General features: G+C 43.1%; 1 protein-coding gene across 7 annotated transcripts in view; it reads right to left on the reverse strand.

Moving 5' to 3' along the window:
• The window catches only part of SMYD3 (SET and MYND domain containing 3), a 780,787-nt gene that overhangs the window by 102,633 nt on the left and 652,520 nt on the right, over positions 1–25,634 (reverse strand). For all 7 annotated transcript variants that reach the window (XM_002717632.6, XM_089311679.1, XM_089311675.1 and 4 more), the window contains 2 exons: positions 23,763–23,850; positions 16,675–16,849 (listed from right to left, as the gene is read on the reverse strand). In XM_002717632.6, the coding sequence (XP_002717678.3) occupies positions 16,675–16,849; positions 23,763–23,850 (263 nt within the window). The remainder of the gene's footprint in view (positions 1–16,674; positions 16,850–23,762; positions 23,851–25,634) is intronic.

Raw genomic sequence — 25,634 nt, forward strand, 5'->3', positions numbered from 1 at the left:
AACTCAACAGCACAGCACAAAGGTAAATCTGGTCCCAGGCAATGCTTTTACAATGTGACCAGGATCTAGTTTCTCTGTCTTCATTTCTCACTTTGGCTTTCTTGGTTTGGTCTTTATTCTCGCTCTTTGTGGTCCCAAGAGACCTAACAGTCTGCAGTTCCTGAGGCCACAAGCTTCTTTAACGGTGAGCAACAGGAAAGCAGAAATCTTCCCTCTACTACTGGAAGCAGAAGCCCAAGAATGGACCATCCTTCACTCTAATTGGTCTGACTTCAGTCATGTGACAAGGGGGGATGTCATTTTTTTTTTTCTGGCTAAACTAGGATATTTGAGCTTCTATTAAGACAAAGACTGGAAAAATTAATGTGAGTGCAGCAATCAAAAATAATCTACTCTAAAACATCAGAAAAATGTCTCCAGGCTATTATTCTATTTTTGTTTCTAAATACAGATTTTTCTCTGCTCATATTGTTGGCATTGACTAAATGTTTCTGATAAAGGAGGTAATTCTGAATTTGGTTCAGTCCCTTAAACTGCTATTGTTCTCACCTTTGAATTATTTGCAAATATATTATGCATAACTTCTATGTATTCATCTCATTACTATTTTGATAATAATGTTCACTTAGAACCAAAAAAATTGCAGCTTTGAGGCACACAATTATATATTTCCCCAAAGAAACCTATCTGTTAATGACTATGGTTCAGAAATAGCTGTTTACAAGGAATAACTAAGCCTCACTAGCCTACATTTTTCCATCTATAGAAAATGTACCAGGGGGCCGGCACTGTGGCGTAACTGGTTAAGCTGCTGCCTGCAGTGTTGGCATCCTGTAAGGGCATCAGTTCGAGTCCCGGCTGCTCTACTTCCAATCCAGCTCTCTCCTATGGCCTGGGAAAGCAGTAGAGGATGGTCCAAGTCCTTGGGCCCCTGCACCCATATGGGAAACCCAGAAGAAGCTCCTGGCTTCAGATCTGCAGAGCTCCAGCTATTGTGGCCAACTGGGGAGTGAACCAGCGGATGTAAGACCTCTACCTCTACCTCTCTCTCTCTCTCTCTCTCTCTCTCTGCCTCTCCTTCTCTCTCTTAGTAACTCTGCTTTCAAATAAATAAATCTTTAAAAAGAAGAAAAGAAAAAGAAATGTACCAGGAGATACCTTCCAATGCCTTGCTGAAATCAAGGTACACTTTTCTGTTAGCATTTTCAAAATGAATTCAGTCTTCTCACTGTATTCTCAATGCTTACAGCCAGTAACAGTTTAAACGCGATGTGACTGGAGAACCTTCACAGACTGCGCTGTGCATTGCCAACTAGTCCATACGCAACCTCTCTGCCACAGGTAGGCCCAACCTGTCTCCCAAGCCGTCTTTTCCTCTTACAGCTAACAGTCTTCTTCCCAAGCAGCAGGGTTCTCCTGCTCCCTCTGCAATTCTAGGAGCTTGTTCCTGCAGAACTTCACTCCCCTCCTTTTTTTTTTTTTTTTGAAAATTCAAATTTTTATTTGAAAAAATAAGGCTGAAGTGAATATGGATATTTAATCTGGTTTCATAAACTCTTAACAATTATTTTCTGGGAACTGACAATGAAGAATGTACAGAAAAGTCAATATTTCTATGCTACCAGTACCAAACCTGGATTTTAAAAAGTAAATATAATTTTTAGACCATTAACTACATGGAAGATTACTAATGCCAGTAAGGGAGCAGTTTTTTTCCCCTCATCTCTCTAACTTTTATATCACTTATCTTTCTCCTCCTTACTCAAACCTGGCAGTCTTCTGACAATCCATGCTAATAATTCAGCCACAGATAATTCTATAACTACCGAGATTTTGAGTCCACCCTGCAGGATTTCAGATTACCTCACCACATCTGCTGTTACACACTACACATTCACTGTCCTGATACCATGATTATCAGGAAGGGGAGACAATCTAGAAGAGGAGGGCCGTTCCAACATGGGATAAAAAAAGAGACTACAAGTAATTCTCATGGACAATCAAGAGCATAAGGTAGTGAGTGGCTCTAATTTCTACATAGGAGTTTCTCAAGAAGAAACAAAAGAAAAGAAAAATTCCAGCCCCCCCACCGAATGTGACTTATTTTCATTATACAAAGTAATAGAATAAAATAAGCTCTACTCTGCACAACAAGGATTTATGCTCACATAAGGCAAGTTAAGATAGAATGCTTTTCTGTGCCCTTAAAGCAATACACTATGATCAGATGTCATGAAACCTACATGGCCTTCAAAAAAGCCATCCACTTTTCTCTGGTTATTGTGGCACCACCCCAGTTTGAAGGGAAATAATACTGAGACAATGACTTGTAAAGTTTCCCATGAATTTTGGCATTTATGGTGCCACAAACACTACTGTCATGAGTACGACAACTCTCTGAAAAGCGCAAATAAAGCAAACTGAAAACAAGTCTGCATAAGCAGCACAAGGAACATTAAAAGTGCTGACCTATAGGAAAGTGTACAAAAACTTTGTATGAGAAGAACAAAGGTTGTGTAAACAATATATCTTACATCTTGAATTAAGGACACATTAATGACCCTCTATAAAATATAAAGTTTTCTAAATGCTCTCTGTGGTTTATAGAGATTTCTTTTACAGCCCATTTCTCCTATAAAATTATAGCAAAAATAGTTAAAATTACTTACCTTCATCTTAAATATCCACAGTACCTGTCAGTTGCATGCCATTGGATGAATCTACTGGTCATTATACAATTTAAAAAACAGTGAAAAACATTTGGGGGAGGTGGCTAGGATATCTAACATGTTCTATTCTATGGCATCAGGTAGATAAGCAGCTAACATAAAACAAAGAAAAACCTTTTAAAATTTGGGGCATTCTAAAGACTAAAATGTCCATGTTCTCTAAGACTAAGAATGTAACTTACTGAAATATACCACAAGAGGTTCAGATGAGTGCCCCATGATGGGAACTCAGTATTTTATCATCACTGAGAAGGGTTGTAAGTAACACTTACTTGAAAGCCTACCATCTCAAAATTAAGGTGATTCGTTGAGCACCTTAAGAAGAAATGGGAATTCTTTTGAGCTTTGTGACCAAGGACTTGGTAAGATTGTTTTAAGTTATTCTAGAGAGCTAGAGGTAGAGCTAGAGTAATCAGATTTGAGAAAGGAATCCAATTTTAAAAATGGAACTAGATCCAAGGAAGAATTAAATTCTGCCAGATAATTCTGGCTTTTCCATCATATGTAATGTGGGAACAAAATTAAATATGAAAGTTTCATGCAAACAAAAAAAAAGGCAAATTAAGGATATTTTGGACTTTACTATATGACTTCAAGTTATCTCAAGAAAAAGGCAGAGGTGTAATGAATTATCACCATCTGAGAATATTTCACCCAAATGAGTTTCAATAGTTTCCAGGAAACACAAGGTACTTGCTTAAATCTCTGACTACCTACATATCCGCTTTTATCCAGACTAAAAGTCAAGATGTGATTCCATCTGCATCATAATCTGAATAAAGCCATCTAGCATGTACCCTTGCATAACAGTCTGGGTAAAACACGCGGTTACTGAGTGTCTCCATCACTTCCTCACCCATTAACTATTCTACTCACTATCAGTTTCTATGGTGCTGATTTTCAGTTAATTATAAAAAATAAAATGCCATGCTGTCAACAGAATTTCACTCCTAACACATAACTAATGGTGCAGAGCTGCTGCTTCTTTCTCTGTCACAACAGAGCCTTCAGATTCTCTTTACCACCTTCCACTCTGCTCTCTGAAATTTTTGCCACGCTATTTCTCTGTATAGAATAATAGAGTAGACATCTGTTTTTCTGGTTTCTCCAGCACCCTCCTGCTCTCTAAGCTTTTAAAGAATGTTTGTCCTGTTGCAAACCTGTGTTACTGGTGGGCCTGACGGCACCTCAGCTCTGTTGGTACAGGCAAGCATGGTCATGAGAGCCAGAGGGGCTGGCACTGTGGTGCATGGATTAAGTCACTGCCTACAGTGCTGGCATCCCATATGGGCACTGATTCAAGTCCCTTCTGCTCCACTTTCAATCCAGCTCCTTGCTTGTGTGTCTGGGAAAGCAGCAGAAGATAGCTAAAGTGCTTGAGTCTCTGTCACCCACATGGGAGACTCAGATGAAGCTCCTGGCTCCTGGCTTTGGCCTGGGCTGGCTTTGGCTTGGCCCAGCCCCAGCTGTTGCAGTCATTTGGAGAATGAATTAGCAGATGAAGATCTCTCTGTAAATCTGCCTTTCAGATAAATAAATAAACATTAAAAAAAAAAAAAAAAAAAAAAAAAAACCCTGGACCTGCAGGGAATAGAATATTCTCTTCTTTTACAGAACTAGAACTAGAGAGCTAGGGTGTGCTGAAAGCCATCTTCCCTACCACAATATGGGGAAAATCATCACTGAGAAAGAATGAGGTCAATAAAAAGAAGGAGCAGAGCAGAGAGAAACAGACCCAGGGACAGGAGGAGGGCTGAGGGGAGACAGACAGCAATCTAACGACCCAGATGTACCCTGGGTTCTCTCACACGAGATTCACACCTATGCGGATATGCGGCAGCACACTCCGTGCGCAGGTACTCTGAGCAGGATTTTCTCATCACTTGTAATGAAAAGAATCTTAGAGATTCAGGCAGCAGGAAGGCAGAGAGCTGCAGTGGGAAAACCACAACAGCCCTCTGTCAGGTACTGACAGTCTATACATTTATCATCAAACAAATCTGGGTTCAAGCTGACTCAAATGCTTAAAGAAAACATGACAACCAAAAGGAAATAACAGTGTTAAGTCTGAACCTTCTCTCTGCCATGGAATGGGCAAGCCACATACATCTCAGTTTCAACCTCTTCCCACAGAAAATGGGACAGTCTAACATCCTTCTCTTCATAGCAGCGAGGACTACAGGATGAGTAAGTTGTTTGGACCACAGTAGGCTCTTAAAAAATAATAGAGTTCTGGGGCTGTTATTGTGGTCTAGCAGATAAAGTGGCCGCCTGCAGTGCCAGCATCTCATATGGGTGCCAGTTCAAGTCCTGGCTGCTCTACTTCCGATTCAGCTCTCTGCAAATGCACCTGGGAAAGCAGCAGAAGATGGTCCAAGTGCTTGGGCCCCTGCACCCATGTGAGAGACCCAGAAGAAACTCCTGACTCCTGGCTTCAGTCTGGCTCAGCTCCAGCCATTGCAGCCATTTGGGGAGTGAACCAGTGGATGGAAAATCTCTCTCTCTCTCTCTCTCTCTCTCTCCCTCTCTCTCTTTCAAATAAATAAATAAAACTTTGGAAAAAAAAAATCACTTTTAAGATAATAAAGTTAAAGGTAGAGTTATTAAAGTCCTTTCACCTATTCTTCTGGAAAGGTGACACTAACAAACGGCTGGCAGATGCTTTTACGATTGCTGCACATGATTTGTCTTACTTTGGGCAGATATTACGGTGATATTTCCCATTACAAGTGAGAGCAGATTTGTTCCTCATTAATTCTGAAGGGCAATGTTAGTATGATTGGTGTCCTTTGTGCAGCCAGAGCAATTTCCATCATTTGTTTCATTTTCTGCAGAGCAAGGTGCTGTCTCCATTCCCCACACCGCTCCCAGAGTCTCACCTTCTCCTAGTTCAGGGCTGCAGCTGAATGCTTTCTTGCTACTCCTGTTCCTAGCACCCACTGGGGCCATTTCCCAAGAATATATGTAATGATGGGAATATCACACAGTTTTTTCTAACCAGCATACTCTTATGAGCACAGAGGTCTATACTAACTAGCCTCTGGAGAATAGTTCGCTTACTCAAAATTACGCCAAAAAAATGGAAACAATAATTTTTGGAGCCATTTGTGTGCCATTTTTTACTTTTTCAAGGACCTCTTACTGTTCTTTATAAGTGCTATCACTGTTTTCTGTAAGTGATCAAATTTATGGGGTTTGACAAATGTGTTTTATATGTGCAATTTAACTGGAGGTCCATTCACCTAACCTTAGGGAAGCTCTGAAAAGAGTATGGACCTTAATCCAAATACACAGATAAACAGCACGCAAGTCTGCAGATCGAATTTTTTAAAATTCACATAGCATGTCCTTTATATGAAATTAAAATGGGTTTCAATCAATTCTTCTTGAGTCTTCAAAGTTACATCCATCATGTTCCATTTCTCAGGCTTGCCTGACTTTCTGTTGGCTCCCTACTGGGGAAAATAGAATTTTCCCTGTTACTTTCTCTTCCAAGAGGTGAGAAAAGGAAAATAGACAGCAGCTTTGTAGCTGCAGAGGCAGCCAAGCAAGAGACTGATTCGACAGGAGAAATTCAATGCATCCCAAAAGATTCCCTAGGATTTGATATCCTACTGCTTAGGGTACAATTTGTTGTAATAAGAAACTGAAGATTTTCTGTCAGGAAAATCAAAGTGCTTGGTGATGCCTTGTGAAAATTAAAAAAAAAAAAGTTTACTGCAACAGAAAATGTTTTCATTCTGGGACAGCTTTCTTTAGTAGGAAGATTAAAGGTGATTTCTCAGAGCATATATGCAGTACATATACCCTGGTAAACACACACAAGTAAATGTCTTCCTGTGCAGGTGACCACAGCTCAAGAGTGGAGTGTGACTTCTGTCATCTTCCTCAAGAGGGCTAATTGGAAATTAGGGAAATGTAGTAAAGTATTTCCTGTGTCCTGGCCCAGCTTGGTGTCTTAAGAGCCATAGTAGATTGGGAATGGATGGAGTTGGTCCACAGCTATGCAATTTAGGGCAAAGAACTGGGAGCCTGTGCCAGGGAAGGATGGGCAGCAAGGGAGGGTGTCAAATGCAGACAGTGAGTAGAGAAAGAGTGCCGGAACCAGAATAATCTCCAAGGAGCATGGGCTAGACAAGAAAACAGTTGGATTCTAAAGATGGCTCTTAGAATCAGCACCTGAATCATCAGACTTCAGGAAAAGGAAGCCTTTTACAGAATGTGCGCATCTACAGACTGTAAGAGCTATAGGCGATACATTCTGCTTTCCTGGGATATGGCTACCAAGGGAAGCACAAGGCTGGGCCCTCCAGGTTGGAGAAAAACTTCCACTAGGGAGTCATCCAAAGGTGTGCAGTGGATCTACTGGCTCTGTTCCTAGTCTGGACCTTTCCCAGTAGATTAGGTGCAAGAATGAGGGCTGCTCTGCTATCACAGGGAATCCAGCATGGTCCTCTAACTCATGATCCTTGACTGGCAACTTGAGTGTTGGAGGAGGAGCTTGGAGGGATCAGAAAGAGCAGGATTTGGTGAAGGGCAAATGGTGGAAAGTGGTGTCAGAAGAACATTTTCCACTTTGCTTTAAAATAAAAATTTGAAGACTCCCCATTATTTCTTAGGAGTCCACCAGATGGATGTTCCAATTTCCAGCCAAGGTCAGTAATTTACGATCCTCACGTTCAGTCCAGTGGCACAGTCACTTAGGTGATATCCCTAGAAACTGAGCAATAGCTCAACAGTGTGCTTATTACCAGACCTTGGGTCACTGCTTGACCAGGTACTTCCTAGTGGATCCGTGGTGTGGAAATGCGGAAAGGCCTTTAACAATGCATTCCAAAACAAAACCAACCAACCAACAAAAACAAGCAAGCAAACAAAAAATAAGCTGGCATTTGGGTAGCTAGGTAATCCATTGAGACAGAACCTATTTCATTGACAAATGAGGCAGATAGAAGTGGTGTGGACAAGGATTCAGTTTAGAGGTGTCACTGCTGAATGAACAGTATCATTTGTGTACCAGAGGAACTATATCCCCTGGATATGTCAAAGGTAGAAGAGGATGCCTCTTTAGGAGTGGAAATGGTGGACTAGTCCTTGGTCTGCATTCAATCCTAGCCATAATACAGGATCATTAACAGTCTTGAATAGGAAGCCCTGCTGTTCATTGCCTGATGATGACAGGGAAAAGTGTGTTTCCTGGGTCCTAGACTAGCAAAGAGGATCAGAAGCCAGGAATGATGGGAGTGATGCATGACTGCTGGGTCTAATGGCAAAAAAGATTTGGTGAGGACAGGAGTCAAGAGAGGAGCTTCAATGTAAAATACAAGTGGTGGCAAGCTGTCACAGATTACTCTGGCCAAATGTACAGTCACCTAACTTCAGGCTGCAGGCCTTCTCAGTATATTTCCCAAGGTTCTGAGGATCTCAAAATGTCACTGCACACAGGGATACAGTTCTTGTTTATACTTAACCACCTGGTCAGCCACAGGTGGGCCAAAAGAACCTGAAAGTGTTTGTAGCAGATTATCTCTTAGAGCAGAATCTCTACTTTACATATTATTTTATGATGTAGGCAACTGAGAGTTTAAGGATTTGATTTTATGATTGCAGCAGAGCACTTACATAAACAAAGCCATAACTACTTTTTACACTATCCTAATCAGCATCCCTGGAATGCTGGTTTCTGGGAGAAGGCATCCTCCAGTTGCCAACTAAGCACCCACTGGGCTGGTCACAAGCAGAGTGTCCAAGTTTACTGCAGTCAGTCTTAGAGGCCCAAGCATGCTGGCACTGGCTGCAAGGCTGGAGCCCCTAGGGGCTCTAGGTTTGAATGGCAGCCCTGAAGGCAATAAATTATTGATTATTTATTTATTATTTTCCAAGTCAGACAGTTAAGTTCCTCTGCATCCAAACTCATGAAAAAATAAGTGCAGGTGAAACAATCTTTAGGATTAATATCTTCAAGAAATGGAGAATCAGGAAGCAGTCGTTTGGCTGGATATAGCCAGGGTTATGGGCTGAGTTATGCCTACTCCACCATCCATTCATCTGTTGAAGCCCTAACTTCTGGTACCTCAGAATGTGACTGTATTTGGAGACATGGTCTTTAAAGAGGGAACTGAGTTAAATTGCGATGTGTAGAGTTGGTACCAATATAATCTGATGGGTGTCCTTCTGAAGGGAAGAGACTAGGAGACACAAAGAGGGGTGTGCTGCACAGAAGACAGACCATATAAGAAGGTGGCCACATGCAAAATGAGCAGAGCAGCCTCAAAGGAAATCAAATCTCTTTGCACCTTGATTTTGGACTTCCACCTCCAGAACTGCGAGAAAAGAAATATATTTTGCTTAAGCCATCCAGTATACAGTAGTGTGTTATGGCAGCCCAAGTAAGCTGACACTGCTGGGCTGGGTCAGAGTAAGACAGGATGGAGCTCAATGGGGGTTAGCTCCAAGATGCTGTGTGAGGAGCTTCAGAAACTAGAGACACCAACTCGCCTGTGAGAGGTTTTATGATAGTAGGTGATGAACGAAATCTTGAAACCAATTTGTGAACCTGAAGAGGTGTAGGTACTTGATCTATTGAGGGGACTCCTACCGTAGCACTGCTAAAATTTGTTCATCACTGGACAGCCCTGACATGGCCCCAGGATTCCTCCTCAGTTCTCAAATGCCTGGTTTTCTAGAAAGGCACAAAGGTGATGCTGAGCTGGCTGTTAAAAACTATTTGTAAGCCTCACCAGAACTAGCATTTTGTTTTATTATTTCAGTTTTGTCTACCATGGAGTGGTGACATGTAAAAAATATATTTTGTTGACAAAAAAAAAATAAGCTCATGAGTCAGGAGCATAAGATACTCTCATTCAGATTAACCCCAACGGCATGTGTCCAGAAGGCCACTGTGAAGGCATGGAAGATGAGGTGACCCTGGGGAGTCCAAATGCTATCCTAGCCTGTGTCCCACAGGTCAAGGCCTATCTACAGACGCAGAAAAGATTGAGATACCTACAAATGGCTGATTTCCTAAAGACCCACACCTGCTAATGCTGATGTGGAGGCACACACAGACTTGGAGCACAGTGGGACTCATAACAGGGCCAGAGGAAGGACCAAGCAGCTTCTTCACTTTCCAGACAGAGAACAAGCAGCTGTGCATTACATGTTCATCTAGTACTTCCAGCACAGGGGCAGGTGCTGAAGCCAAGTCTGACAAGGGATTTTGTAACACAATCCAGAATGAGGCCAAAGACAGGGACCCTTGGAACATGGTCAGGTAGTAGCCCTCCAGTAACCAGACGTGACAAACACCACAGAGTTATATGACCAGTAGGTGGCAGAAAACACAGGCTTTATACATGTTCTACTATATGCAGATCAGTGGTGAGGTGTGTGTCACATTTCCCCTTATCAGTAAGCGCAGTACATCATGGGTAGTGCCTATTTTGTTTCATCCTTAAGCCAGATTAGAAACAGCCAAGTTGGAATGAGGCTTGGTCTGGGAAACTGTCAGATGACTTTAGCCAATCTGTCATCACCTAGAGCTCTGTCAGAATGTGGAGGAAACAAACATATGCTAAAGGTGGAAGCAATGGGTAGATAAGCTGCTGCATTCAGGGGAATGGGTAGGCCCATGGTGACCTGACTCTTCCTTTTTTTTTTTTTTTTTTCCCAGTTCCATGGACAGACTATCCCTGATTTTCCTTCTAGAATTAAGACCAAAAAGCTAGGTCATTCTCATATAATCATTAATGTCAGGACTAGAACTACCCAGTACAGCTGCACAATGAGCATATCTTCTTGGAAACATAGAAGTAGCATCTTAACGAGGTGGTTAAGACTAAAGAGAGTCAGGGTATCTTTAGAGGGCTGGATCACTTCAGGAGAGATGTTTTCCTTTCTCTGCTTTACAAAGGAAAGTGCAGCAAGAGAAGCTATATGTGACCTACTACCAAAAGCCTTGTGTTAGCTCCCGGTTATCTATACTTGGAAAACTCAAGTAATAAGGCATGAGCTCAAAGTAGTGGTTTAATACACATTTACACAACGGAATAACAGTCACTATCATCGTCATCTCCTTTTTCCTTTTTTCTTTTTGTTTTATTTCTAGATTCTGAAATAAGATGATCTCTTGGAAATTAAATGAAAAAGTCTTATCTTAAAAAATTAAAGATTCCTGGGCCTTGGTGGACCCCCCTTCCTTCACTGATTAGATGTCAGATAACGCAGTATTACACACACATACACACACACACACATACACACACACTCCTCAAAATCTTATATGGGGTTCTGCCACCAAAGAAATTTCAGTTAGAAATTATAGTTCAGGACAAATGATTAAGTGACTTAAGAATTATTGTCTACATCAACAAGCAAAGAAAAAAACAGTTGTTGATTATGGGTGAACTAAGACTGTAACCCGACCACAGGAGATAGACAGCAAACAGTCTAAGTGAAGACAACATTGGATGGAGTTCAGACACTTAGTTCTTTTCCTGAATGGAGAGTTGGCCCTGTCTTACTCTTTAGGTTCTACTCCTTGAGTGTCAATTAGGAAAGCTCTAAACTAGATCCAACAGCCAAGGATCCCTCTGCTTTCTAGAAATGAGCTTGGCTGGGAGATTGGTTGACATGCATCCTCAGAGAACAATCTAACAGCATCCGTGAGGCCCAGGGAGATGAGGGGACGCTGAGGGCTCGGGGACTGTGTCTGTCGTTCACGCAGCCCCCCCCCCCAACACACATCACGTGCACCCAGCGACTTCTGCTGCCTTCTGTACTGGATGTCATATCGACTGCTGACAATGACCCACACTAGAGCAATCACAGGCCTTCTGAAGGAAAGCCAGCTTGAAAGCAGTGGTAGAAGTTACTGCCATGATAAAACCTTACATTTTATCAACTTCTCTGCCAAAGCTTCGGAGAGAAAAGTTAAAAAAAAAGTACTGGCAAAATGAAAACGGATGTGGCTGCTCTGCAATTACTGGCGATCTGTGAGTTACAAATACCTGACGTGTAAACATGTCATGGACACAAACTACCAGCCATATTTCACTTCAGCTCTCCCCCCCCCCCTTTTTTTTTTTTGACAGGCAGAGTAGATAGTGAGAGAGAGAGACAGAGAGAAAGGTCTTCCTTTGCCGTTGGTTCACCCTCCAATGGCTGCCACGGCTGGCACGCTGTGGCCAGCGCACCGCGCTGATCCGATGGCAGGAGCCAGGTACTTATCCCGGTCTCCCATGGGGTGCAGGGCCCAAGGACTTGGGCCATCCTCCACTGCACTCCCTGGCCACAGCAGAGAGCTGGCCTGGAAGAGGGGCAACCGGGACAGAATCTGGTGCCCTGACACGGACTAGAACCTGGTGTGCCAGCGCCGCTAGGCAGAGGATTAGCCTGTTGAGCTGCGGCGCCAGCCCCCCTATTTTTTTCTGACAACAAAGTATAGAAAACTATTTACACTGAAATCACACTTTTATCATTTTCCTTTTGAGGGGGATTTCATACCCTCCTCACCTCTCCCACTTGTCTCAACACTGTATTCATGCATGCATTCCGAATGTGTTTAAGTATTTCCTTCACTCTTTTTCTTCTGCCTCTTTCCTGGGTAACTCACAAAAATTATCATTCTTCCTACCACAAAAACACTACTTCTAGACAACATTAATATCAACCTCACCCTATAATGCAGGCTTTGACCAAGAAAAAAGAGAAAGCTCTTAAATATTTTGAAATGAATTTAGAACATGCACAGTAGAAATCAATGTCATCCCTTCTCACACCCTCTTGAGGAAACAGTTTTGTTTTGTTTCGCTGAGTGCAGGAGCGTAATTAGCAGACAGTTATCCAAATGTAAAATGAATAACCTTTGAAGCAGCAAGTCAGCATGTAGCAATTTATCACATGCATTTATCTTTTAGGATTTAGGTGTATCAGTACACAAAGATACAAGAACTGATTTATTCATGAGATGAAATACTATGTTTCTGTTAAAAAGAATTAAGTGGGGCCAGTGCTATGGTGTAATGGGCTAAGTCTATGCCTGTGGCACCAGCATCCCATATGGGCTTCGGTTCAAGTTCTGGCTGTGCCTCTTCCGATCCAGCTCTCTGCTATGACCTGGGAAAGCAGTAGAAGACGGCCCAAGTCCTTGGGCTCCTGCACCCATCATGTATGAGACCCGGAAGAAGATCCTGGCTCCTCACTTTGGACTGGCGCAGCTCTAGCCATTGCGGTCATCTGGGGAGTCAATCAGCAGAGGAAGACCTTTCTCTCTGTCTCTGCCTCTGTTACTCTACCTATCAAACAACCTATCAAATAAATAAATAAATCTTAAAAAAAAAAACAATTTGTGGGGTTGGCATTGTGGAGTAACAGATAAAGCCTCTGCCTGCAATGCCAGCATCCCATAATGGGTGCTTCTTCAAGTCCTGGCTGGTCCTCTTTCAATCCAGCTCCCTGCTAATGTGCCTAGGAAAGCAGTGGAAGATGGCCCAATTATTTAGACCCCTGCCCCCCATGTGAGAAAACTGAATAAAGCTCTTGGCTTCAGCCTGGCTTAGCCCTGTCCATCGCAGCCATCTGATCAGTGAATCAGTAGATCATTCTCTCTCTCTCTCTCTCTCTCTCTTCCTCACTCTGAACAGTTTTGGAGAAAATTAGATGTGGGAATAGCAGACTTCCAAATAAATATTTTAAGCAGCAGTTTGTATTTAATTCTCTGCTCTCTCTGAAACATACAGCTTACACTGATGACATCATTACAGGCTGCATAGGCTTTTGTGGGCAAGGCTGGAGAGCTCACATAATCTGTAACACCAACCTTCACAGGAAAACACATATCACATTCGAAATTATCAACTTTAGAACCTGAATCATCTTATTGTTAATGAACTTTATGAAAAACTTTTAAATTACTTTTATTCTGCTTAGTGTTTGCAATGCTAAGGTATACTTGTGTACATAACTGTGGATATGGGCACAGATACTTTTGGAGGACATACTACAAGCTAATAAGTGTACTAGAATGTATACTTTTTTAGAAAAAAGATTTATTATTTTATTTTAAAATCAGAGTTACACATAGAGAGAAGGAGAGGCAGGGAGAGAAAGAGGTTGTCCATCCTCTGGTTCACTTCCCAACTGGCCACAATGGCCAGAGCTATGCTAATCTGAAGCCAGGGGCCAGGAGCTTCTTCTGGGTTTCCTACATGGGTGCAGGGGCTCAAGGACTTGGGCCATCTTCTACTGTTTTCCCAGGCCATAGGAGAGAGCTGGATTGGAAGTGGAGCAGTTGGGACTTGAACCGGCACCCATATGGGATGCCAGCACTTGCAGGCGGCGGCTTTACCTGCTATGCCACAGTGCCAGCCTGAAGGTATACATTTTACATGAATTATTTCCAACTTGCTTTATGAAACATAAAGAACCTAACAATAAATTGCACCACAAGCACTGAGTAAAATATATTGAGAAGAAGTAAGTGACAGAGTGGCAGGAAAGGAGCTGAGACCAGTGATTTGGATTAAAAACGGAACATGGACACTTTCTCCCTAAGGTCAGAAGTTAAGATTTAGCCAAGGTCGGGGTGACAAAATTCTCACTTGAGACGTGACCTCAATCTCACTGTGGCAAGCTATACATTAATGTTGTAAAGCTGTTACGGCAGCTGACAATCCAGTCACCTCTTGGTCACTGTCCGTGTCCTTGGCTAAAAGTAAGCAAGAAGCCTGCTAGCACTCTTGCAAGGAGCCCATGCTGATGGCTGATCACACTCAGTGTGAATTCCCTCACGCACAAGCCAGCTTCTTTATTCCTACCTCACATTCCAAGAGTATCATAGGGCTACAGAGCATCTGACCTATCTGTACCTGCTTCCTTATTTTTACTTTTGCCTGAGCTGCAGGGAAAGAGGCAAAATGTGGTAGTATCAACTCCCGCTCCTTTCTCCTAACTTCATTATAATCCTTTTCCTCTACTGTAACTTCGAAAGCAAGGGGATCAAATCTCACTCATTTGAAGTGAAGCAATGCAGGTTAGATTTCTTGAAATCCCAAACACTGCACAGCAACTCCTTAACAAGCTCCAGGGAACAGAAAATGAGGGAGGCTTAGAAATTTGTCACCCAGCATAAGAACAGAGGACACATTGACGGAGAGACTGAGACCTGCCAAACATCAGGAAAATATAACCAAATGTTTTCCCAACTCGATACAGGACATTCTGCTGGATTTGGCCACACAAGAAAAGATCTCTTTGTTGGACTCAAGGTTAAGTCCAACTGAAGGGTAAGTTAGAGCTTCAGAGAGGCCAGGGTAGGTGGGGGAATGAGAATTCAGAAATACACAGAGAACGGGCTTCCGTGCTTCAGAGAGGCCTGAGCAGGGCAGCCTGAACGTTGAGAGGAAGCGGAAGATGGCAGCAAGAATGCAGCACCAGCCAGGAGTGAAGGAGGATTTTCTGCCCGCAGCTCCTGGCTGGAGTCCACCCGCTCAAGCCAGCAGCCTGTGGTTTGGCTTCCCCGAGCCCAAGCCCTGGAGTTCAGAGAGGTAACACCAATGACGCCTGACCTGCCTGTCACTGCAACACCGAGGCTCTGAGAAAGACGCCTTATCTCTTTGTATTCGACTCGGATTTTCTGAGAACCCACAAGATTCATCTCACCGAATAGACATCTCACTGCTCATGAGAAAGTCTACAGCCCTCAAGGCAATCTCTACTAAGTTTGATTATAGTTGACTCACAGTCTGGATTCCTAAGCCGTTCATCTACAAGGCAGTGGCAAAAATCACCTACAAAAGTCCAGAAAACACCCTCCAGGTCACGCCGGTGCCACTGGCTGGTTTATGGACCCCTGCCATGTCCTGTCTGGTAGGGCCTTTGTCACCTTTACATTCCTCTCTACCTACAAAAAGTTCCTGGCTAAGTGCCTCACTTCTGGCTTCCTACCTTTGCCTGAGCTAAAGTCCTAATCCTGGACTCACTTTTGTTCTCGTCACACTAGTTCCTGCGACTTTCCTTCCAAGTTGCCTCCTGAGGTTCTTCCTCAAGGGAGAGGGAGTATCCTCTGTGCTACCTTTCTCCTACCCCTGCTTCACTTAGAGTCCTTCTGAGTCTGTTGTCCCAAGTCGCATACGTCTAGACCCGGACTGCCCCTCCACACAGCCCTTTTTGGCTGACACCACGTTTCTACCATCTGCAGAGCTGGGAGTCTCAGTATCTTCCCAGAATCTGCCTAAGCCTCTGTGTCCTCCCCCCGGAGGGATTTCAATCTCAACTTCTGGACTTTCATTGTTAGCCTGCAGCAAATAGGCTCTCTCTCCTGGGACACAAGTTACAAGGACACACAGGAACAGAAAAGTTGTGGGTCTCTCGGCAACCAATAGAAAATTACCCATAGGTCCTTTGGCTGACTCAGCAACCCATATGGGCAGGGTAGCCCCCTGCTCAACCATCTGGATCATAAAGTGGCTGTGAGGGCAAATGATTCTACTGAAAGTACTCTGGGAACTATAAAGCTCAACAAACATGAGCCCGACCATGGTCTCCATGCTGGCCGGCCTCACCTGGGCCAGCAGAGGCCAAGGACACAAACTCCCAAGCTATGTATGAGCCACAGGCTCCTCCTCTCCAGGTCTCCCACACCTTCCCTATGTTTGCTTCTGTCATTACAAGAACCTCACATACTGTATTCATGTCTACCACACGAGACAGCATTTCATCAGTCTCTCTGTACACCCACAGTGCTTGACACACACAAGAAACTTAATAAATGATTAATGGATGCATATATCAGTGAAAAAAGGAATAAAACAAGCTTTCGTTTTACGTATTGAAAAGCAGATGGGAACATTCGCTATAAAGTAGTAATTAAATACCACCCAACGTCAACCCTTTGCGCCAAGTAAACATATTCTGCCTTTACTTTAGCCTTCTCACTGGGACCTACCTGTATGGCTCCATGGTCCGAATGCCATAGAACAACGCCTCCTCCAACAGACCGAGATTGATACAGGCATCCATGGCACAGTCGAGCACCTTCAGCTGGTAGATGTTGATGTCGGGAAGCCGTTCGGAGTTGCTGCTTATGATTGTCTGGCACAGGGCCAGAACCTGTTCCCACTCTGTTATTAACCTTAGTTAAGGATTCATTGTCTTGATCAAGGAAAAACAAAAGTGAAATGAGAGCCTCTAAAAGACTGAAGAGCTCCTGGGCACAGGAGGGAAGGAAGTCCCCTTTAGTTTGCACAGATGAGCCGCCTGAATACACACTTGAGAAACAAAACATGTAAGCAGCATCTCAGGGAAGCAGATTCTGTTTACATCAACAAGCCATCTTATAAGCTTTAGCGACTTAAAATTTCCAAAGATTCCTTTTCTTCTTCGCACTCTTAATATATTCTCTTTCAACCTAGTTGTGAAACAGAAGACGCTGTTTATTAAACATTGTTAGTTCAGTTTGAAATTATTACTGTGTTAGTATCTATTTAAAAGTTGATCAGAAATTAAAGATGCTTTAAAGAAATTCCTATTTCAAAAGGAAGAGCTTACGCTTGCTTCTGTGTCATTTGAGTCTTGGGCATCCACAGAGCCAAATTAAAAAAAAAAAAAAACTGATAGGCACACACTAGGGGAAGCAATTTAAAGAAATTCACTTGCACTGTATCTCATTTTTTTTTATTATAAAGCAAACATGACCCAAGTCTATACTTAACAAAACTATTCTTTTTTAAAAAATTATTTGAGAGGCCGGCGCTGTGGCTCACTAGGCTAATCCTCTGCCTGTGGCGCCAGCACACCGGGTTCTAGTCCTGGTCGGGGTGCCGGATTCTGTCCCGGTTGCTCCTCTTCCAGTCCAGCTCTCTGCTGTGGCCCGGGAGTGCAGTGGAGGATGGCCCAAGTCTTTGGGCCCTGCACCCGCATGGGAGACCAGGAGAAGCACCTGGCTCCAGGCTTCGGATTAGCGTGGTGCACTGGCCGCAGCGCACCAGCCGCAGCGGCCATTGGAGGGGTGAACCCATGGAAAAGGAAGACCTTTCTCTCTGTCTCTCGCTCTCTCACTGTCCACTCTGCCTGTCAAAAAAAAAAAAATTATTTGAGAGACAGATATACATCAAGAGCTAGAGCAAGTTTCCATCTCCTGGTTCACTTCCCAGATGGCTACAGCTGAAGCTATGAGCCGGGAACTCAGATCAGATCTTGTCGGTGGCAGGAACCCAACTACCAAACCCATCACCACTTACTCTCAGCGTACAAATTCCCAAGAAGCTGGAGCCAGAAATAGAACAATGCATTTCTTTGTAAAACACAGACATTCTAATCAGCACATGAAGTTATAGAGAGGCACAGGCAGAGAGAGACAGAGAGAGAGAGAGAGAGAGAGAGAGAGAGAGAGAGAGAGAAAAGTTTTGCATCCACTTCCATCCACTGGTTCGCTCCCCAGATGGCTGCAATGGCTAGAGCTGGGCTGATCAGAAGCCAGAAGCCAGGAGCTTCTTCTGGGCCTTCAACGTGGGGTGCAGGGGCCCAAAGACTTCTACTGCTTTCCTAGGCCATAGCAGAGAACTGGATCTGAAGTGGAGCAACTGGGACTCGAACCAGCATCCAAATGGGATCTCAGCACTGCAGATGGCATCTTTACCTACTCCGCCACAGTGCCAGCCTCTCTAATCAGCACCTTAACCTCTAAGCTAAACAGCTAATCAAAGATATTCTTATTTTAACCCCCAAAAGTGAAAGAAAATATTAAGACCATGGCTTTATGTGCATAAATTGCAGGCAAAGGCAAATGATACTTTTTAAAGAATGGGGAGGAAAAAGCATGTGGCACAACAGTTAAGATGCCAGTTGGGACACCTGTGTCTCATATCAGAAAGCCTGGGTTCAAGTCCCAGGTCCGCTTGGGATTCAGCTTCCTGCTAATGCACACCCTAGAAGGCAGCAGGTGATGGCTCAAGTAACTGAGACACTGGTACCTACATGGGAGACAGGATCGGGTTCCTGCATGCAGAGCATTTGGGAAATGAACCAGCAGATGGGAGCTCTGTCCCTTCATCTGTTTCTCTCTCTGTTTACCTCTCAAATTAAACAAAGGATAGGGAGAGGACCCAATATCCACTCCTTGGTAACAATGACTTTCTGATTAACGGTGAGTTAATCTCATTGAGTTTTAGTGTGACCTCACTTCATTCTCTGTCTCCTTAGAGTCGAGGACTGAGGACATAGTATTTAGAGAGTGCTTTGAATCTCTCTCTCTCGCAAATTAGCTCAGAAGCACTGCACAGCTGATGGCAGGAGTGCAGGGCTTCACAAGCTCACTCAATTTCTGTGCTATGCTGTTGCATGAGGGTGGGGACAGGCTAAGGAAGCAGCTGGGCTAGGATTGGCCCTTCACTCACCCTACCCCCACCTTCCACAGTGTAGAAATACATTCACCTCCTTTCAGATGTCAGAGTTCCTGTGGGGGACAATGTCTGAAGAGTTCAGATACAGCAGAAATGGCATAGCCTCTGACTGTAGATAAAGCAGGATTCAAATCTAAGCTGATTGTGTCATTTGTAAGGTTTGAAGTTCTGAGGAAGTCAAAGTGCTTTGAGACAGGCCAAAAGTAAAAACTGCATAACGTCACTGTGGGAATTAAATAAGACACTGTATGCAGAATGACAAAACTCTGTATGCATTCTGTTGTGAGCCAGGCAGAAGTCTGGGTGCCAGGGATATAGGAGTAAACATTTGGTGGCACACACAAGATATACACCGCACAAGCAGTAGTATCTTCCCCCTTCTTTTCTGTGTTACGACCTCTAAGTATGACTAGGCTTAAGGTAAAGGATACGATGGACCCGGATGGATGGAACACCCCATTCTCCCACGGGACCCCATCTCTTCACAATCCCCCAAGCTCAGGCCCTCTCTGTGGTGTCCTACCACAACGTGATGCATCCCAAACAGGCAGCCCTCTGTGTACTCCAGCTCTGCTTTATCCCTCCCTCCAGCAAAATCCACTTTGTCCAGCATCCATACCCTCAGCAGACACTCTTAATAAGCTAATCAAGCCACTTGCGTGAGTGAGGACTATTATCTTTATGAACCCTCACAGGAAACATATTTTCCTTTCAGCAGGGGCCTCCTCCTGGAGGCAAAATACTTCACCCCGAAGCACGGCTTGCTTGCTGAGAATTTCAAGCATCACTAAACGCAGTTGGGGGCCCTTCATCTTGCACTCCCTGTAATTTTAGGACAAGTCCTGTCTCTGAGGAGTTAACTCTGGTCCTAGAAGAGTTGGCGATTTTCCTTTGTATTCATCTGACATGTATGTTTAAAGTTTGCTGAATACGTCCCCCACAGGTTGGGGGAAGCAGTGTCTTATGCAATGCACTGATTTTGTAACAGATTGCTGGGATAACCTCTGTGGCTTTTCATTCCAGGATTAGATATTTGACGAACTGTCAGGAGGAATGACTGTCTCTTACACAATGTTAGACATTTTTGTGGCAAGACTTGCACCTTATTTTAACATTATGTTATTTGACCTCCACTATTGTTTGTGTATTCATTTATATATTTTCCAATTCATTCTAAAGATGCTTGAGGTGACAAGCTTTGGAAGCAAAAACCAGATGTGACATTCCGCAGCCACTCAAAGGAATACATCGACTTTATCCCCAAGCAAGCTGGAAGGGACTGCGAGCCAATTTCCCTTCACAATATTGGCAATGGTCTCCTGGCAAAGGCGGCAAAACCTTTCCTGTATAACACCCCAGTGAGCAAAAAAATGGAATAATTTTAACTAAGAAGCTTTTCCCCCAAGCTAATGCTGGCATCTATTTGCTTAAAGATTTAGTGCCTGGCATTTGTGTGGTGTTTACTACAAGTCACTCAGTTCCAGCGAGGAGTAGAGCTCGAGACCTAAGCAGGACTAGATAGCCCACCCAAAGAGAACAGATTACCAGTGGACAGAACAGATATCTTTTTTTTTTTCCTGAATAGTTTTAAACAACCATAAGAGGATTAGGGGAAAAGAGAAAGAGGAGCAGAGTAAATTCACTTGGGAATTAATCAACTTCTTCAGACTCATAGTGTCAGAACACAGAGCTTTTGGTCACCTAATCACATTATTCTACTGCTTAAACTCATCCCACGGTTTCCTCTCACCTGTGCATGGTATTTAAGGCCTTACCACGTTGCCCTCCTCTCAAACACAACAGTAGGCCACTTGCTGGCAGCATGCCGCCTCGTGCCGTATTGTGCCCAGGGACCCCACTTCTCCATTCTGTTGGCCTGGCCGAACTCCGGGGAGCCCTCCCACACACAGCTCAGTTGTTGCCTCCTCCATGAGAACTTTGACTACCCAAAGCTGATGTCGGTGTCTCTGAATTCCCTGTAAATATTTATATTTACCAAAATACGTTTGACCTCTCACATTGACTATACCATTTTGTATGCGAGTTACGCATGGAGTGCTGTGCCTTTTAATTTCTGCCTGGATCATAAGGTGGATTATGACCAGCAAGGCACACGGCACAGACTCTGTTTTCAGTAAAAACATACACAATTGAGAATGACTGTAGCTGGGTCATCCTTGGAGCCACACAGAATAATCCTACTCCTCTGCACTGTATCAGCTCTTTGAGCCCATGACCACGGACCTGCTACTCTCAGATTTGGCAATTTTTTTCATGATCTTCCATCTGATCTAAAGTTAGGCTTTCAAATTCTTCCTTGGTTCTGGTTCTATTCCTTGAAATTTATTTGTTTTTCTATATACCTCCTTCAATGTTCTACTCCATACTAAATAGAAAATTCAAGAATTGATGAGATCAATACAAACAACTATACATTTCTATGAATGCAGCCTGAGAACTCTGTAATCCTTGAGGGGAGTTAATATCATACTCTCATTAATATCATACTCTCATGGTTGTGAACCATGCTGTCTTTTCCCTAAACATTTATTTATTTATTTGAAAGTCAGAGCTAGAGAGAGAGAGACAGACAGACAGAGAAAGAGAGAGAGAAAATCTTCCATCTGCTGGTTCACTCCCCAGATGTCTGCGACCGCAAGGCTGGACCAGGCCAAAGCCAGGAGCCAGTAGCTTCTTCCTGGTCTCCCACATGGGTGGCACAGGCGCATACAGTTGGGTCATTCTCCACTGCTTTGCCCAGGTCATTAGCAGGGAGGTGGACTGGACGTGGAACAGCCAGGACTTGAACAGGTGCCCACATGGGATGTTGGCATCACAGGCAGAAGGTCTACTCACTACACCATGATGCTGGCCCCAAACCACGTTGCTTACTAAAGCACTAAAAGTTTTTCATATACCGGTGGCCAGCGCTGTGGTGTAGCACTACTTGCAGTGCTGGCATCCCCTATGGATGCTGGTTTGAGTCCCGGCTGCTCCACTTCTGATCCAGCTTTCTGCTATGGCCTGAGAAAGGAATAAAAGATGGCCTAAGTGCTTGGGCCTCCTCATCAGCATTGGAGACCCAGGAGAAGCTCCTGGCTCCTGGCTTTGGACTGGCCCAGCCCTAGCTGTTGCAGCCATTTGGGGAGTAAACCAGTGAATCAAAGATATCTCTTTCTCTGTCTCTCTCTCCTCTCTATTCCCCATCTCCATAATTTTGCCTTTCAAATACACATATATATACATATAAGAAAAGTGTCTCTTATCTTTGGTAAGCTTTCTGAATATTTATACACTTAAAATTTTTTATCTCAATAGAACATTTTACATGTACTCTTGTCAAAATTTCATCTTTTTAAACTGAAGACATCACTTAAAACTTCCAGGGATTTTTTTGAACTCCTGATTGTATCATTCTACATCTGCTATCCCTTCCATCTATACATTTTTGGATATATGATGAACCCTGCCTGTCTCTTTATTCAAGAGACTTTATCAAAGGTTGAAGAGGACTGAGATGGGAACAAAGCACTCAAAAGTGACTGTGACCCAATTAAGCATCATTCTTATCATTTAGCAAGACAAAATTGGCTATGTTGGCTTCTAACATAAATTCCTTGACTAATTCCCTTTATGAACTCTATTTACAAACTTCACAGAGAAAATCATGACTTTCTTGCTCTTAGTAAACCCATACAGCACTCTAATGATCATAGTTTTCTTTTCCATTTCTTTGGAACCAATGCCAAAGTCTCTCATAGAACAACTAACAAAGTCACTGGGCCATGGATTTCAGAAATGATTTCACCTTTAAAAATTGAAATGTCTATCTAACTACTTTTGCATTGTTTATGATTCTTTTAAAAACATTATCTGTGGATGAGAAACCTCAAACCTCATCTGTAAGTTTGTGGTTTCTTGTTTTGTTTTTGTTTTTGTTCCTGTTTGCCCAAAGTATCTAAAAGACTTTTTTGTAGCCCTTTTTCATCCTTCTTTCTTCTTACTGTGGTGGTGTCACATTTTTCCCCAAACGCACTCCTCTCCTGAGAGTGATGTCCCACTTGGCCTATCCTATCCCTGATTCAGGAGACCTTTTGCACAGTAAAACACCAGAGGAATCTTCCCATACAACCTCCCCCATATGCTATCGCACTTTACTTAGAACTTTAACCCACTGAGGGGCCTTACTATTTATCCCAGGAAAAGTTATTGTGTAGCCACACACATTGGTGCTGTAGTCATGGCTGGTTTAAGATGAAGTTTCTGTGTCTGAGGGTCAGTGACCTTAAATTATAAAGATTCTAAGCTATTCTTTCCTGGAGATGGATGTGGTTATGGGTGGAAAGGAATCTAGAAACATGGTAGCTTTTACATTTAAAGAGACTACTACTTTCTTTCCTACTGTTTCTGAGCCATCTGTTCTAATGGTGGTGAGAGATACATGCTGATGTCACCACAATCTTCCTTAGCCTGTACCCAAACTGCCGACTAGGACGAGAGATGCAGCCCATGACCATGGAACAGAAGGAAGCTTACAGAGAAGTGATACTCTGCCCCTGGCCTCATTAACACCAGACTCCAAACAATAAAAAAGCAATTCCAACATCCAACTCACCCACAGATAAAAGGATACTCCAATGTGCCTTCAGTTCTTCAATTTTTTTCAAGGATTCTTGAACTTCTTTCCATATTTGCTCATCACCGGTTAGCATATCAGCATCCTGCCCAAGCCAAATTAAAAGACAGGGAAGAAAAACAAATAATTCAATTAAAAACTGGGCAAAGGATCTGAATGGACATTTCTCCAAAAGTTGTACAAATGACTCATTAGCACATAAAAGATGCTTGATACCATTAACCATCAGGGAAATACAAATCAAAACAACAATTACATACTACTTCATGCTCACTAGCCTGGCTATAATCAAAAAAGCTAATAGGAGGTACTAGTGAGGATGTGGAGAAATTGACACCCTCCTCTACTGCTGGTGGGAATGTAGAATGGTACAGATTTGCAAACAGTCTGACAGTTCCTCAAAAGATTAAACACAGAGTTAGCATATTAGCAACTAGAATTACTCGATTGACAAATCTACTCCTAGGTATAAGCCTGTGAGAAAAAAAAAAAAACAAAAAACACGTACAACAAAAACCTGTAAACAAATACAGCAGCACTGTTCATAATACCTAAGCAGCAGAAATGTCCATCAACTCATGAATGGATAAATAAAATATTGTATAGGTATACAATGGAATGATGTTCAACAATGAAACAAGTGGGAGCCAGCATGTGGCATAGCAGGTTAAGCTGCTGCCTGTGACACTGGCATACCCCATGGGTGCAAGTTCAAGTCCCAGCTCTTCCACTTCTGATCCAGCTCCCTGCTAATACTCCTGGGAAAGCAGCCGAAGATGGCCCAAATGCCTGGGACTCTGCCACCATGTGGGAGACCAGCTCCTGGCTTCAACCTGGTCCAGACCTTCCTATTGTGGCCATTTGGGGAATGAACCAGCAGATGGTAGATATATTTCTTTCTCTCCCCTACTGCCCTCTATCTCCCTATCTTTAAATCTGCCTTTCAATCAATCAAATAAATAAATAAATCTTTAAACAATAAAGCAAATGAAGTATTGGTGCACACTGCAACATGAATGTACATGAATGAACTTTGAAAACATGCTAAGTGAAAAAAGCAATCACAGAAGACCACCTGTTACACAATTCATTTTACAGGAAGCATCCTGTACAGGAAAATCCAGAGACACAAAGTAGATTAGTGACTACCTAGGGCTACACAGACTGAAGAAAACTGAAAGTGTCTGGTAATGGCTGAAGTTATTGATCAAAAGGAAGCTAGGATAAAGGGAAATAAGTAAGCTAAATCCATATGAACCAATGCTGACTTCTACAAAAATGAAAAAAAAAAAAACCCACTGGCAGTTTTAAAAATTAACTAAAAACCCACAAAATTATAAGCCAGCTTTGATTAAATGTGCCCTCTCCCATTCAGTAAGCAGGTCCTCTCATTTTTCCATATTCTATCTGTATCTCCAGCACCACTGTAGGTGCTAATCAGCACTTGTTGAATGAATGACTGCAAACTATGTGTGTGATACAGTGCTCAGTCTTTTACTAATATTGTTCCATTTGCTTTTAAAGATTTATTTATTATTTGAAAGTCAAAGTTACACAAAGAGAAGGAGAGGCAGAGAAAGGTCTTCTATCCACTGGTACATTCCCCAGTTGGATGCAACAGCCGGAGCTGTGCCAATCCAAAGCCAGGAGCCAGGAGCTTCTTCCGGGTCTCCCACGTGGGTGCAGGGGCCCAAGGACTTGGGCCATCTTCTACTGTTTTCCCAGGCTATAGCAGAGAGCTGGATCAGAAGTGAAGCAGCTGGATTTTGAACTGGCACCCGTATAGGATGCCAGCACTGCAGGCGGTGGTTTTACCTGCTATGTCACAGCACCAGCCCCATATTGTTCCATTTTTAATCTTGTTTCATG

The sequence above is a fragment of the Oryctolagus cuniculus genome, chromosome 13, assembly GCF_051225735.1.
Source record: "Oryctolagus cuniculus isolate XC-2025 breed Fujian yellow rabbit chromosome 13, ASM5122573v1, whole genome shotgun sequence".
NCBI classification, from domain to species: Eukaryota; Metazoa; Chordata; class Mammalia; order Lagomorpha; family Leporidae; genus Oryctolagus; species Oryctolagus cuniculus.